The following is a 15,965-nucleotide window of genomic DNA, read 5'->3' as shown; positions in this document are numbered from 1 at the left end:
GTAGCTAGACAAATGAATGAATGAACTTGAATGGACAGAGCCTTGTTTGTTTGCTTGTTAAAGGAAAATAAGCTTAAAAATAAAAGAAATATAAATGAAATTTAATTTAAATTAAAGATATTTTATTAATTCTTTTTAAATTAAAACCATTCTATATAATTTGCTTACTTATTTTTTTTAGATACAAGATTAATTTAAATATTAAATCAAAAATACTTTATTACACAAAATTAAATTACAATTTGGATCAGTATAGTGCCAAACAAAGTGTCTTGCTATGTCAGCTCCTGGAGAGAGACCTCCCGGGCGCCCAAAGAAGCGCTGGTTGGATGTTGTGATGCAGGACATGAGGACGCAAAAAACTGTGCAAAGTGGAGTAAGTTGAGTAGGAAGGCAGACCCTGACAATAGCCGGGATTAATGCCAGGAGGAAGAAGAGTGCCAAACAAAGGCGGCCTCACTAAAAGTGACCTCTTACAGACAACGTTTATTAAGCTTTAACTTTTTATTTTTTTATTTAATATCATGTTGTATCATCAGATATATATATGTAAATCTATTAAAAAAATATATTTTTTTGAAATATATATATTCAAATTTATAATAATATTCTTTATTCAAATAGGCAATTATTATACGCACTTTTGAATCGTCGAATGAACATATGAACAAAAAGCTACCACCGGTTCGGAAGGCAGTTCTGCTGAGAAGAGCCGGCAAGAAACTCAACAGTTTCTCTTTTCAAAGTCAATGTTACAATCTATTACATTAGCTGGCAGCTATCCTGCATTACATTCAATAGACATTAATTCCATACATGTTTATCCTCTAAATATTCTTGAACAGTGTTTTTTACAGATATTTTAAATTTTGGTAGTGGCAAACTAAGAATACACTGCGGAATTTTATTATGTATGTTTATTTTGACAAAAAATTTATAATATTTTCTTAACAGTATAAAATTTTAGAAATAGTTGTAGCATTACACCCATAAGAATAATTAAATATATCATCTGCAATTGACAAGACGTCATTAGCGTACACTGGCTCGTTTTTATTAAACTCATTTATAACGTAAATATCCTCTTGTGTGAGACTAAAATCAAAAATGTCTATATTCTCTTCAATATGATCAATATCAGTAGACTGTGGTATTGGAATGGTGCCTCGATCGATCTAAAATAGAAATAAATTTAAAAAAATCAGCTTCACGCTCTATCCCGCACATAGCAGGGTAGGCACACAGAACCTAGTGTTAAGACATTTCGTTCCCCACTTTCCGCCTAGTTCTGAAGGCATTGCATGTCGAGTGGCGGAACTCAACGCCGCGCTTTGCCTAGACACCAGAGCGAAGAAATGGAAATATAAATTTAAATAAATATTTCATCTACTTGAGGGAGGATTGAACCCACAACCATTCGGTTTTCAAGTCACACTTGCCCCTGTGCCACGGCTGGCTATCTAAAATAAATAAAATAGTTAAATATAGCAATATATTTTCATATAGAATGTCTAAATTTTATAATATAAAATATATTATTGGAAAAAGAAAATATAACTCTATGTAAACGTGAAAACGAAGATATAAGAAAAGTATTTATATATTTTTCATTGCCAAAAAAAGTATAGGACAGTGTAACTAAAAAAAGGCTTACCAAATATCTGAGAACAACTTGTTTGGTTGATTTTCCATATTTGTCAGCAATATTTACCAATATTGGATCATCAAATGCTGGTGGGGGTGGCGTTAGTTTTCTGAACGGCCTCGGCACCATGAAACCAAATGGTGCATAAGACATGACGGCTATGCCTTGCCTTAAGCAATATGCTGTTAACTCAAGTTCAGTAAACGTCGGATTTACCTAAAAATTTTAATTTTCTTTAAGGTAAAAATGGGAGAAATTAATTAATTAATGGGAGAAATTAATTAATTAATGGGAGAAATTAATAATTAATTAATGGGAGAAATTGATGTTCTTACCTCAATTTGATTAACCGCTGGTCTTATGTTACCGTATGTGAGGATCTTGTTAATATATGTGCTATTGAAGTTCGATACTCCTATAGAGAGAGTAAGTCCCAATTTTTGAGCTTCCTCCATACCTTTCCACAGAGCCAATGTGTCATATGGTATATCCGTTCCCTAAAAGTATAGTTAATTATGTAAGTACCTTACTTATTAAGTGATCATTTAAAAATATATCTTAAGTTGGAAGCGGAGTGTCTTAACACTAGGTTCCCTCTGCCTGGAAACTGAAAGAAAAATATTAAAAATCGAATAACATTTACCAAGCTCACAGGAAAATGAATGAGAAATAAGTCCACATAGTCGAGCTGTAGCCTTAGCAAGGAACTTCGTAACGATGGAACGACTCCGTCAGTATCATTTACCCTCAGATCTAACTGAAATATATATTTTTAATAAACTTTCATGTGTGAAATTAACATATGGAAAATACAATATTATACCTTAACTTACTTATTATATACTTATGATAGAAATAAGAACTAAATTTTAAAATTTATAGACACTGACTAGTAAATATTGCATTTACCATTTACTTTTACTTACTATCTACCTGGTACGGTGGTAAAGAATCCGTCTGCAGGCAATTATGGTTGAGAGTTCTATTCTCATTTGGGAGGGAAGTCAATTAACAAAGGGAAGTATATTCAAAATATTTTCTTTTGCCCTGATAACAGGCCCAACGGTGAAAGCGAAAGCCAGAGGAAAGAGGAAAATAGAGTACTAGGTTCTCTCTGGGATGTTTGCACTTTTACATCAGACTTAAATTAACAAAAACATAAAATAATCAAAAATACAATATTTTACCTTAGTTGTAATAAACAACTCTTCTCTGACCACTAGACCACGGCTTGTGACATTAATTATGGCATTACCGATGTCACCTTCGTCATAATAAATTGGTGCTGTGTCAATATGTCTATATCCAGCTTCGATAGCGGTGACAACCGCTTGCTGTATATCTCCTGAATTTCTTATATCCCTATACTGTATACGAAGAAAGATATAAATAGCAATCAAAAAAGTCCTAGGATTTTGCTTGAACAATACTTTTTTTTGATGGATTTGAACCCGCGCCTTTTGTAAGCAGTTCAACTGCTCTGTCCACTAAGCCATACGTTCTCATCAATCTATATATCTTATACGGAATATATATTCTTGTTACAATTTATGTATGTTATAAGCATAAGCCGTTACAATATTTATTTTACACTTTTTTTAATTTGTATGAAACATTTTTAGTTTTTAGGGTTCCGTACGTCAAAGAAAAAATGAGACCATTATAATATCATTTAGTTGCCTGTCTGCTCTTCTGTCAAGACCATTTAGTTTAAGATTGAGTGGAGATCAAGTTGAAATTAATATTAATTATCCAGGCCCCATTAGCGTATCTAGAAATATTTTCTGGGGGGACCTGGATTTTACCTTTGAAAGCCAACCTTTTGCCTTTGAAAGAAAGAAACATAATTATGATACTAACCGGAGTAAATGTGCCCAAAGCAACGATAGGTATTACGTTCCCGTCGTTTAGAACGCTGTATTCAGGATATCTTCCATAGGAATAACTCTCCGATATTACCGTTTCATAATCTTGCTATAAAAATGTGTAATATGGAGAAGGTAAAGTAAGAAATATAGAAAATATGTATAATATAAAAAATAGTATAAAATAATATAAATAAACTAAAATTTGAAAAAATCACTTACAGCCAGTGCAACAAAAAAATTGATATATAGCAAAAATAATATCATTTTAAAAATTAATTGTAAAAATTACAATTAAAAAAAAATCTTATTAAAAAAAACAATTATTTAATTAATTTCTTTCTTTATCCATCACCCAATATGTAACGAAATTAACTGAATGATAATATTCTATTCAAATTGTTAACCTGTTTTACGATCATTGTAAGTTACACGATTTTAACATAAATATTTATAGTTTCTATTATAATAGATATTAATTAGTCACGAATAAATACAATCAAATAAAACTGATATTAATATTCGTTTTGGACTTTAGGTACTTTGATAAATATATGGAAAATCCAAATATTATTTTTTTTAAATATTTGGACGATGACGAAGTATTCCGTATGAAGGAGAGTAGGCAAAGGTGTTAAGACACTCCGCTCCCAACTTTCCACCAATTCTGAAGGCATTCCGTATTAATTGGTGGAACTCAACGCCGCGCTTTGCCGCGACACTAAAGAGTGGGAATCGAACCCCCAACTTGCCACGTTTATAGTCACACGCTTGTGCCCCTGTGCTGCATCACGACAGCACTAAGAATTAAATAAGAAAATATACTTTTAAAAAAATAAAAAGTTTGGATTTTTTTTTAAAGCTACCCAAACATTACAAAATAAGCTTATTTAATGAATTTACTCTATATTGTATGCGTAAATTTAGTTTGATGAAGTTCGTGATATCTTATCTATAGCCTCAGAGTGTAAAAAGCCTGAAGCTATCGTGGCGCAGCGGTACAAAGAAGACTCTAACGTAACGTAATATTTATTTATATTTCCAATTCTGTGCTCTGGTGTCGAGGCGAAGCGCGGCGTTGAGTTCTGCCACTCAACACGCAATGCCTCCAGAATACAACAGAAAGAAGGAAACGGAGTGTCTTAACACTAGGTTCCTCTACCTACCCTGCTGTGTACGGGATACAGCATGAAGCTGATTTTTTTTTACATTCATATTTAAGGAAATATTTTTATAATCTTCTTTCAGAGCGGTGCATCATCTGCATACTATTTACCTCTAGGCCTACTTTAAAAGTAAGATATAAAATAAAATAAAAAACACTATAATTATTATGCTTTAAAAATCATTTATTTATGTATCACAATATATATTTTTATAGATATCTGTAATATTACATCCGAAAAAGTAAAGAAAAATGTCGTTCACATCTTCTAAATCATCCTTGGGGTACACTTGTATATTTTTATTAAACTCGTTTATTTGGTAAATTTCCTCTCTGGTAAGACGAAAATCAAATAATTGAATATTCTCTATAATATGAGCCTTATTCGTGGAATGTGGGATTGGTAGTGTGCCGCGATCAATCTAGAACAAACAGTATGTAAAGATATTTTTATTAGGTTTTAGACGGAGAGAATCAAAATACTCCGTTATCTCCACTTTCCGCCCCAATTGAATTTTACTGAACAGAGATGCTTGAAGCCTCAAGTACTGATAATGTAACGCATCAGCAGAGTTACATCTTTTTTCATAATGTCAAGTATATAATAACTACAGTAACTTCTTTCTTTTTCTTTAACCTAACGCTAGGATTCAAAAATTACCAAATATCGTAACGCGACTTGCTTCGTTGACTTCCCATATTTCTCAGCAATGCGGACTAATGTTGGATCATCAAAACTTGGTGGGGGAGGTGGAATTTTCCTGAATGGCCTGGGCACCATAAATCCATAAGGTCCATACGACATTACCTCTATGCCTTGCCTTAAGCAGTATGCGGTCAGCTCTAGTTCAGCAAATGTTGGATTAACCTATAAAAAACAATATCCTAAATATGTAATTCAAGTTTTGTTTGTAAAACCTATAATTAAATCCAATTAAATCAGCTTCACAAGGGTAGGCCGTAGGGTAGGAAGTGTGAAGAAGACTCTCCGGTTCCTCCGTTTTCGAGATAGGAGGTTTTTGCCTTGGTGCCAAAGCGAAGATATGAAAATATTAATAAATAATAATTCATTCCCTTGAGTGCGGATCGAACCCTCAACAGTCCCGTTACAGTCTTGTGCCTCTGTTCCAAGACCTCAAATCCAAATTATATACAAGATATACACAAAAATATTGTTAAAGCTTTTTTTAATACTATTAGAATATCTTATAAGACCTCAATTTCATTAACAGCTGGTCGAACATAACCGTAAGTTAAAACTTTATTAATATGTGTGCTATTGAAGTTGGAGACACCGATGGACACAGCTAATCCCATCCTTTGAGTTTGTTCCATACCATTCCATAAGGCTGAGATTTCATATTCCTTATTATTTTCCTAAAAATATTATTATATTATCAAATTTTTACATATAAAATATAGCCAATTTAGATATTCCAGAAAAATATAGTTAATAAAAAATATTAGAAATATCTATTACTAAGTTAACATATATATGTTTTTAATTACACATTTCAGCCCTCATGCAGGGAGGCAGCGAGAAGTAACCTAGTATTAATTGTTCTCCACTTTCAGCTCAATTTTCGAGATATTGCGTGTGGTATGACGGAACTCAACGCCGCTGTTTAGCTGTTTACCAGAGCGAGAAATTGAAAATATGACTATTTCCGATTAAAAAATACTTGTATTCATCAGTTTGCGGTGACATTTCTTGTTCCTGGTGATTCCAAGATGGCGACGATGCGACATTACTAAAATTTTCACTCGCACACATATATGTCAATAAAACAAATATTTACCAATAATAACAATAACAATAGAGTAAGAAGAAGAAGAAGAAGAAGAAGAATAGAGTATAAGATAAAACTGAAATAATTACCATACTCTTAGATAGATGTATAAGAAATAAATCCACATAATTTAACTGGACACTGTCCAGCCAAGTTGTGAGAGATTGAATTACGCCATCCGTAGTATTTACGTTTAGATCTAGCTGAAACGTTAAATAATATATAAACTATATATTTGTATAATATTATATTTTTCCTTTTATATTTTTTGTGTTAAAATAATAATGTTTATTAATACATAAATTAATTTTTCTACTTATAACAAGGTTGACAAAGACATTCCATATTCCTCTTTCCGTCCAATTCAAATACATGATAGCCTCATGTAAATACTCTACAAAGAAGAAAGAAGAAGAAACAGAAGTAAAAGTAAAATATTAAAATTAATATAGAAAAAGGATGACTACTATCATATTTTGCTACTATCGTATTTAGGTCTTCCAGATAGATATGTAGTAGACCAAAAGAAATCTGAAATTACCTTTGCAGTTATAAATAGATCCTCTCTAGTTACAATACCGCGACTGGTGACGTTAAGTATAGCATTACGGATATCCTCATCCACGTGGTACATGGGCGCTGTCTCTATATGTCGGTATCCAGCCTCGATTGCGGTTATTATAGATTCTTCGATGGCACCAGAACTTCTTATGGATTTGTACTGGTGGAATTTAAAAAAAGGTAAATTAGAAGAAATAAAAGTAAAATAGATTAATTGCGTATATTTCGTATTATAATTTGTTCAAAACCCGACGTTTTTAATTCTTTCAAGTAGTCTGTGGTCCCGGGAGACTGAGGTGACATCCATTGACGATTTCTCAATTAGGTACCTCATGTTCTGCCCAAAATTATTGTGGAATGAGCTGACTGTATTAGATCTGATATGGTGGATTTAAGATTTCAAAGTATTTATTAGTGGATCCATGGTTGTATTAAGCTTTCAACCGTATTCTCTATTTCACTGATCTCAAGAAAATAAAAAAACAAAAGAAGCTGATTCTGTAGTTAAAGAGTTTCTTTTAAAAAGGTAAAATTTGAACTACAACGTACGCAATTTTAATGTACATTGTCATTTTTATTATATACATTTTTCCCTTATCGTCACAAACTTCTACAAATTATTGAACATTCCATTTATTCAATTAATTAAATATTATCTAATATATAAAATTAGAAAGTGCGGCGTTAAGCTCCACTATTCAATGTCTACGTCTTCGAAATATAAAATATAAAACATGAAATATAAATATTACTAACTGCTGTAAACGTTCCATAACCGATAATTGGTATGTAATTGCCATCATTAAGCCTTCTGTATTCTGGATATCTTACACTAAAGGAATCATCAGTTTGAGATATTATAGTAATAGAGTTCTGCTGCAAATAAAAAATAATTTAAAATATTATATACGGATGAGGTCAGCAGCGCAGGGTGTGACTGTAACGCGATGGTTGGCGGTTCGATCTCCACTCGAGGAAATAAAATGTTTATTTACATTTATATTTTCATTTCTTTGCTTTGGTGAAAGAAGTCTCCAGAATTCTGCAAGAAGTGGGAAACGGAGTATCTTAACACTAAGTTCCCTCTGTCTATCCTGCTGTGTGCGGGATAGAGCGTGAAGCTGAAAAAGAAGATATACAGATACTACTATTTTAACTTACTGCAAATGATGCTGATACAAAAATTACAAATAATAGCAAAAAATATATAATTTTGAGTACCCAATATTCGCTTTTAATATGCGAATACATGTTGTGTGTTTTAACGACAAACCAATTATAGTAAATGTAACTGGATATTAAAAAGGCGCAAAAATATATTGCGAACATTGTAAAATAAATGATAAAATTTTATTTGATTTTAATGTGAAATTTACATTATGAATTATATTTACTTGTATATTTTACGAATTGTCAAAGTATATATGGCTTAACCCATGAAAAAACAATATTTTATCAAAATAAGTATATTATGTTCCACATTTGTTTTGTTCATTGGCAAACTTTTGGCATTTTAGGAAATGTAAGAAAAGTATCCATCTTGTAGTGTTTTAGAGATGTTTCCCTCACACAGCAGGGTAAGCAGGGGGAACCTAATGTTAAGACACTGACACCACTTTCCGCCGAATTATTGAGTGGCGGAGCCTAACGCCGCGCTTAGCCTCGAAACCAGAGCGAAGAAATAGAAATTAGATAAATATTTCACTTCCTCGAGTGGGGATCGAACCCACAACCGTCGCGTTACAGTCACACCCTTGTGCCGCTGCGCCACGACGACCTCTTTTTTAACGAATTTATTTTCAACGTGAGAAATTACTGAAAACATGTTTGGGTCCTTCCAACTTGGCTCCAAAATTTTATAAATATTTTTATTATGTCTCTAGCAACACGAATATCAAATTAAATTTTATTGCACACTATGTTTTTCTTTTTATATTATTTTTAAATAACACGTTACAATAAATAAATAAATCAATAAATTTGTATTAAAACTTATTTTTAATATTTATAATAGGCAAATTATTAAAAACACAATTAAATAGTTTATCAGAAATTTATTACAAAGTTGTCACGTCTTACTCTTATAATAAAATTATTGTAAAATTTCATATTATAATAGCACAAAAATTAAGGTTCCCAAAATGGATAATTGGGATAATCCTTCCAGGAGTCTATTTCAATCACGCGAATGTTTCTATTGAAGTTGCTTATGGAGTTTACTTCAGATTCAGTCAAGTTGAAGTCGAATAAATCGATGTTTTGAGCTATTCTCTTCTTATTCGTTGATTTGGGTATTGGGGTAAGGCCTCGTTCAATCTGAAATATAATTATCGTAATATAAGTATCGTATAGCAGAAGCAATAAGTGAAAGAGAGAAAGAGGGAGAATAATTTAAAAAATACTATTAATAATTAAGATATAAACTGTCATATATAACTAGTTTGGAAAAACATCTCTGTATTCATATCAGCTTTGCCAGGTGTCCCGTTTTAGGCGGGACGTCTCCAATGGAAATATAAACGTAAATAAATATTTGTGGGAATCGAACTCACAACCGTCGCGTTACAGTCACACCCTTGTGCCACGACTGCCTCCATTATTGTTGTATATATATAAAAAAAATAAAAAATAAGACATTTCAACATACCAAATATCTTAAAACTATTTGACTTGTAGTTTTCTTATACTTGTTCGCCATCTCCAGGAGTAAGGGGTCATCAATGCGAGGCGGAGGAGCATTAGGAGTATTACGTGATACCAAAAACCCAAATGGACTGTACGCCATCACTGCTATGCCTAAGTTTTGACAATGCTTTACTAGAGGTTCTTGAGTCATTGTTGGATTTACCTGGAAAGGATTTTATTGTCAATAAATAATTAGATATGTTAATAAATAACTTTTTTGGGAAACAAGTATAATAAATTAAGCAAACTAAAAAAAAATCAGTTACGAATCTGACTCGCCCACCGATTCCGTTCAGTTCCTGAGTTCAGATTCAGTTCATTTCCGTTCAGACATCTTCCGTTCCAATTTCAAGATAGTAGGTCAACGGGACGTTAAGATATACGTCCCGATAAAAATTGACAAATTTATGTTTACGGACATTATACACTCATTTTGTATGAAATGAACTATAAACATATACATCCTGTAAGGGTTCCATCCAGTTTTACCTTTGGAGGTACGCAACCCTAAAAAAATCTTTTTTTTTTTTTTCAAGAAATTACACGATCTTACCTCGAATTCATTGACAACTGGCCAATGTTTGCAATTGGCGACCAACCTGTCGATTTGCGAGCTATTGAAATTGGACACACCGATTGACTTGGCCAAACCTAATTCCTTAGCTTCCTCCATTCCTTTCCAAGTTTCCAAGTAATCAACATCATCTGGACTTCCATCAGCCTAAAATATTAATGTTTATATAACTTCTGATTTGGGCTTGTAAATATAAAATAAAAATGTCTGAAAGCTATCTAGCTATCTAAGAAACTGGAAGATATTTAATATTTTCATTTCTTCGACCCGTTGTAGACACAAAGCCCTGAGTTCCGCCACTCAACACGCAAAGCCTCCAGAATTCGGCGGAAAATGAAGAACGGAGTGTTTTAACACTAGGTTCCCTCTGCCCACCCTGATGTGTGCTAGATACAGCATGACGCTAATAAAAGTATGAGAGCTACGTACCTTTTCCGCGACAGGAAAATGAATTAGATAAAGATCAACGTATTCCAAACCAAGATTTTTTAGAGACTCTTTCAGAGCGGGCACTACTTGCTCCTTGCGATGTTTGTCGTTCCATAACTGAAATAAATTTAATTTATATATATATACTTTAAAATTTATAACCATATCTTAAAAAATTGTAGCATTCTAATAACTTTATTTTATTATTTTTTATTCATTGTTCTTTTTCTTTATATGATTTAATAATTTTCATTTTTTTTATTTTTATATTTTCAATTTCCTCGCTTTGGTCGCGGCATTTAGTACCGCCTTTCTACACACAGTGCCTCAAAAATTAAGCAGAAATTGGGGAGTATTGTGACACTAGCATCCCTCCAACTACCCTCTTTCATATGACATCGTGGAGTAAAAAAAATAAAGAAGAATTTTTTTTTTCTGTTAACAAATTAACATTTCTAAGAGACCTTTCCACAATCTATATTTAAAATAAAAAGTCATAGTCCTTACCTTAGTGGTGATAAATAATTCTTCCCTAGTCACCAGCTTGTTGGCTATAGCCTCAGCAATAGCTTGCCCGACCTGAGGCTCATCGAAGTATATGGCTGCGGTATCTATGTGCCTGTAACCTGCTTCTATAGCCCAGTAAACTGCATGGCGAACCTCATCTACTGGTGCTGACTGAAATACGAAAAAAACTATTACAAAATATATGAAGCTGAAGAGAATGAAAAGAGAGTGGGAGAACCTGGTCGACCTTCGAAATAAAAGTATTATTATAAATTCATATTCCTTCATCTCACATCCTATAGGATACCGTACCATAGGCTATGAAGGAAGGTACCCACTTGAAAACATGAGGATGCCCCAGACGACATATTTGAAGAATTTGATGGCAATGAACAGTATTTTTCGGTGCTCCTATCTCTCTGGTTTCACGATAGATATAAAAGGAGATGATAACTAACGAACTAGACTTTTTTGTACGACAAAACTAAAAAAAGAGAACCAGCACGCTATTTTAAATTACTTTTTAATATTTTTGCTGATATAATACAAATAAACACCAGCTTCACTAAGATTTATTCCAATTAATTATTTCTAAGGAGTAGGTAACACATATCTTCCATTATTAAGATTTTTTTTCTATTTTTTTAGTACTCTTAACTATGATGTGGTGCATTTAATATCTCATAATATGTCGTTGTCTCGTCAACCGCAAAGTATCTGCTAATGGATGCTAAATATTTATGGAATGACTTTTCTGCGAAATAACAAGATATTTTCCACTATTTACCTAACAAACATTTTAGTTAATAATTCATTAGATATTAAATTATCATGATATTATTTTAACGCGACTGGTTGTGGGTTCGATCCCCATTCGAGGAAATGAAATATTTATTTATAATTATATTGTCATTTCTTCGCTTTGGTGCCAGCGCGGCGTTGAGTTACGTTACTCGCGTTCGCAATGCCTCCAGAACTAACCGGAAAGAGGGAAACGAAGTATCTTAACACTAGGATCCCTCTGCCTACCCTGCTATGTGCGGGATACAGCTTGAACCTGATTTAATTCCCAAATATCTCCTGAACTGATAAGTACTGCCGTCCCCTATTCAGACCACAGTTGAACTGTTGAACGAGTTACACCTGTATATCAACATACGTGTTGTTCTTATATACCCATACAAGATTATATAAGTAAGCAATACGTTAGGAACTTCGATACATTTGTTTGAACTTCAATTATCTCTTAGGCTATGGAGTCAACGCCACGAAAACTTGTTTAACAGCCGTTGGTTATTTACTGGTTAAACAGGCATTATGTCTATAGAGCTATTAAAATTATATACGTGATCTAAAAAAGCCTATACTAGATGATCTTTTATCGTTTTTAGGGTTTAGAAAATAGAATTATTTTCTTGGAGATAATGATATATATACTATGGCAATTAACGAGTGTATGAGGCCGTAAGACCTGCTTATTTAAAATATTTAAAAAAAAATTATCTAAGATTGTTATTAACATTCAAAAAACAAGTACCCACCTCACTGGCAGTGCCTCGACCAGTTCCAAGAGCGACAACTGGCATTTTGTTGCCATCATTGAGCTCGATGCAGGGCGCCTTTACTGCTAACTGAAATATATTACATATAATATTATTATATGGAAATTTTGTTGGAAAATAATACAAAGAAAAATTACCTATTTTATAAGTCAATAAAAAGAAATAAATTAAATTTGGAATATAATCATGAGAGAGACTGGTAATGGTTAACTAATATAATATATATACTTTAATTTGATCATTATTTTTACGTGGAACTTTTTCATCAGCTTCACGCAGTATCCCGCACACAGCAGGATAGGTAGAGGGAAATTCAGTGTTGAGATATTCTATTCCCAACTTTGCACCGAATTTTTCGTGGCATTGCTTGTGGAATGAACTTAACACCAGGCGTTATCCTTGGTGCCAGAGTGAAGAAATGAAATAAAACATTTAAGTAAATTTTAATTATTTATAATATATAATAAATTAATTCGAAGACTTAAATATTAATTAAAATAATAAACCGACGACTGGCAGATCTACATTTGACAACCTTCACGGAGCAACAGTTCATGATCTTCCTTATACAAAAATTGTTCACAATTTATATGTTTTAGTTCCTTTTAGTAATGTCAAATTTAAAAATTTGCATAATATAGAAGTTTAAAAAAAAATGTTGCTACTTTTTAATATCTTGATTTTATTAATAAAATAATGTTTTTTTTTGTCAATATTCGTTGAGGCCAGTTGTGAGGGGCACAAGCGGGAAAACTGTAAACGCATCAGGTTGTAGGTTCGATTCCCACTCGAGGAGATGAAAAATTCCATATTTTCATTTGTTCGGGAACGAAGTGTCTTAACACTACGTTTCCTATACTACTGTGTGAGGAATACAGAGTGAAGCTAAAAAAAAATATTAGACTATGGTCTCTATCTTTTAATTGTATATAGTAGATACATTATTATATAAACTTAACATGTATTTTTATTTAATGTATTGTATATACAGACAAACATTAAATATACGATGTTTTTGTTGAATTAAATAATAGACAAGCGACGTATTCAATTTTAAAATGTCAAGAGCAGCTTTAGAATTAGGTACAATTACTTAATTCTATTTCTATTGGAATTATAATATAATATAAACATTTGCTATTTTTATTGCAAATTTGCACAACGATGTCGAAAAAGTAACATATTTAAAGTAGACCTTCTATTTTTAAGAATATGAATTTTATCATATAATATTATCTAAACTTAATTAAAACATTTTGTTAAAATCACATATTTTTTATATTGTATTTGAATAAGGAATATTTTAAATTTAAATTTGAACAAAAACAAACAAAATATACGATTATAGATTTTACTGTAACATTATTATTACATTTATTATTTATACATATATTTTTCACTACTAAAAGAAAATATTCATAAGTAAGAAAAATCCTAAAATCAAATCTGTACAACCGTCTACAGCTAGCTTCAGGGCGGCCACGACTTGTTGACCGTACTATACCATTATATCTCGTACAACTTTGAATTTATTAAAAATGTTAAAAATAATACGCTTAAAAGCTTTGCACTACATTTAGTATACGCAAGTTAACTATAAAAACTTAAATAACAAGTTTTATAAAACTAGTTCTAATTTGATAAACGTTAAGTAATTTTAAACTAAAAGAACAGAGTTTACTTTTAGTAGGACGAAGAGCTGTCTGTTGAGGCCGTATATTATATGAGTACATAATTCGTATGAACTGCAATCAGTTAACTATAAGAATAAAAAGTTATAAATTTAACTTCTTTCTAAAATTATTTGTAATTTATAAAAAATTTCAAGACATTTGTAAGCATTTTAATTTACATAATTTTATTTGTTATTATAAAAAATAATTAATTAGCAAAAACCAATACCTATTTAAATAAACGTGCAACGTAACTAACGAGAGTATCTTATAATACCATCATTATTTATTACCCAACTAAGAAGTAAAAGTCAACCTTTGATCTTTCACCTGGTATTCTATACAATAGCCTTAAAGCATTTTTTAAGTACATTTGGATATTTAAAAATAAAAAATCAGTTTCACGCTTTATCCCGCACATAGCAGAGTTAGCAAGAACCTAGTGCTAAAACACTCCGTTCCCCACTTTCCACCGAATGCAGGAGGCATTGCGTGTTGAATGGCGGTACTTAACACCGCGTTTTGCCTCTTCACCAGAGCGAAGAAATGACAATATTAATTGAAATAAATATTTCATTTCTTCGAGTGGGGATCAAACCCACAACCAGTCGCACTTACAGTCGCGGATGTTTAAAATTTTTTTTTTACTTTTATAACATAAAAAAATAATAAATCTATGCCAAATACCAGTTTTTTATAATTAAAAACATATACTTAAAATGTACAAAAGCCTATTCAGGATACGTTTGGAATTTCGCAATTGTATGTGAATTACAATTCTTTGAGCGTTCTCAATTGTTCTATTGACCGATTTTGATGAAGATTTATTATGCCTGGTTTTTTGGTTTTTTTATTTATATTATTATTTACTAATGTAAAGACTAATAGGATAAGACTAATAATTGCACTTAACTCTATTAATATAATAAGCAACATATTTTATCTTATAAGCTTATTTCTTTTAATTCCCTAATAAACAAAGAGAACCTAGCCTATTTATAAAAGAAATTAATAATATCATTAATATAAATTAAACTCTGCTAAAATGTTAGCAAGCTGTTATACGTAACGAAACAAATTACACAAAAACTTAAATAAATAGATATATTTTTTGCTTATTATATATATAAAATATCTTTAGAAATAAATTAACATATTAATTTTACACTTCTATAAAACATATAAACATAATCGAAACGTAGTCTATTATATAATACAAGTTTTAGCTTTCATTAAGCTTTCCACATCGACTTTTCTAAAGCACTAATTAGGAAATATCTCAGAAAATCGTACAAACCCAACAAAAATACACGTTTACAAAGAAAATAACTTTAAAAATTAAATATTTTCACCCTAAGCCTACATTAAAATAATGAAATTTAAGGATTATTAATAAAACATCAATTATATATAGATATATACTTACAGCGGCTCCAAACAATAACGTGACAATAAATAAAACACCCATGTTGACCGATCTAACGCCAAGACCGGACTGGCTGGTGCCAT

The 15,965-nt window shown here is 31.6% G+C and overlaps 3 protein-coding genes across 3 annotated transcripts; all 3 read right to left on the bottom strand.

Moving 5' to 3' along the window:
• Positions 1-924: 924 nt before the first annotated feature.
• On the bottom strand, positions 925-3,849 carry LOC146540633 (aldo-keto reductase AKR2E4-like). Its single transcript, XM_085203513.1, has 7 exons — positions 3,733-3,849; positions 3,506-3,619; positions 2,833-3,012; positions 2,283-2,402; positions 1,981-2,142; positions 1,655-1,861; positions 925-1,175 (listed from the first exon to the last, which is right to left on the bottom strand). The coding sequence occupies exons 1-7, from the start codon at positions 3,775-3,777 to the stop codon at positions 948-950; spliced, it is 1,056 nt and encodes a 351-aa protein (XP_085059639.1). The 5' UTR covers positions 3,778-3,849; the 3' UTR covers positions 925-947.
• A 999-nt stretch (positions 3,850-4,848) lies between these two features.
• LOC146540632 (aldo-keto reductase AKR2E4-like) lies at positions 4,849-8,277 on the bottom strand. The gene is made up of 7 exons (XM_085205344.1): positions 8,188-8,277; positions 7,783-7,902; positions 7,007-7,186; positions 6,555-6,668; positions 5,891-6,052; positions 5,337-5,543; positions 4,849-5,097 (listed from the first exon to the last, which is right to left on the bottom strand). The coding sequence occupies exons 1-7, from the start codon at positions 8,275-8,277 to the stop codon at positions 4,864-4,866; spliced, it is 1,107 nt and encodes a 368-aa protein (XP_085061470.1). The 3' UTR covers positions 4,849-4,863.
• A 788-nt stretch (positions 8,278-9,065) lies between these two features.
• LOC146540631 (aldo-keto reductase AKR2E4-like) lies at positions 9,066-15,965 on the bottom strand. Its single transcript, XM_085201384.1, has 7 exons — positions 15,883-15,965; positions 12,763-12,852; positions 11,222-11,392; positions 10,715-10,831; positions 10,265-10,432; positions 9,674-9,874; positions 9,066-9,342 (listed from the first exon to the last, which is right to left on the bottom strand). The coding sequence occupies exons 1-7, from the start codon at positions 15,922-15,924 to the stop codon at positions 9,154-9,156; spliced, it is 978 nt and encodes a 325-aa protein (XP_085057510.1). The 5' UTR covers positions 15,925-15,965; the 3' UTR covers positions 9,066-9,153.

This window comes from Heliconius melpomene, chromosome 2 (genome assembly GCF_056956725.1).
Source record: "Heliconius melpomene rosina isolate 202511_hmr_F chromosome 2, ASM5695672v1, whole genome shotgun sequence".
NCBI classification, from domain to species: domain Eukaryota; kingdom Metazoa; phylum Arthropoda; class Insecta; order Lepidoptera; family Nymphalidae; genus Heliconius; species Heliconius melpomene.
The sequence above is the reverse complement of the archived record's forward strand: the minus strand, read 5'-3'. Positions and strand labels throughout refer to the sequence as shown.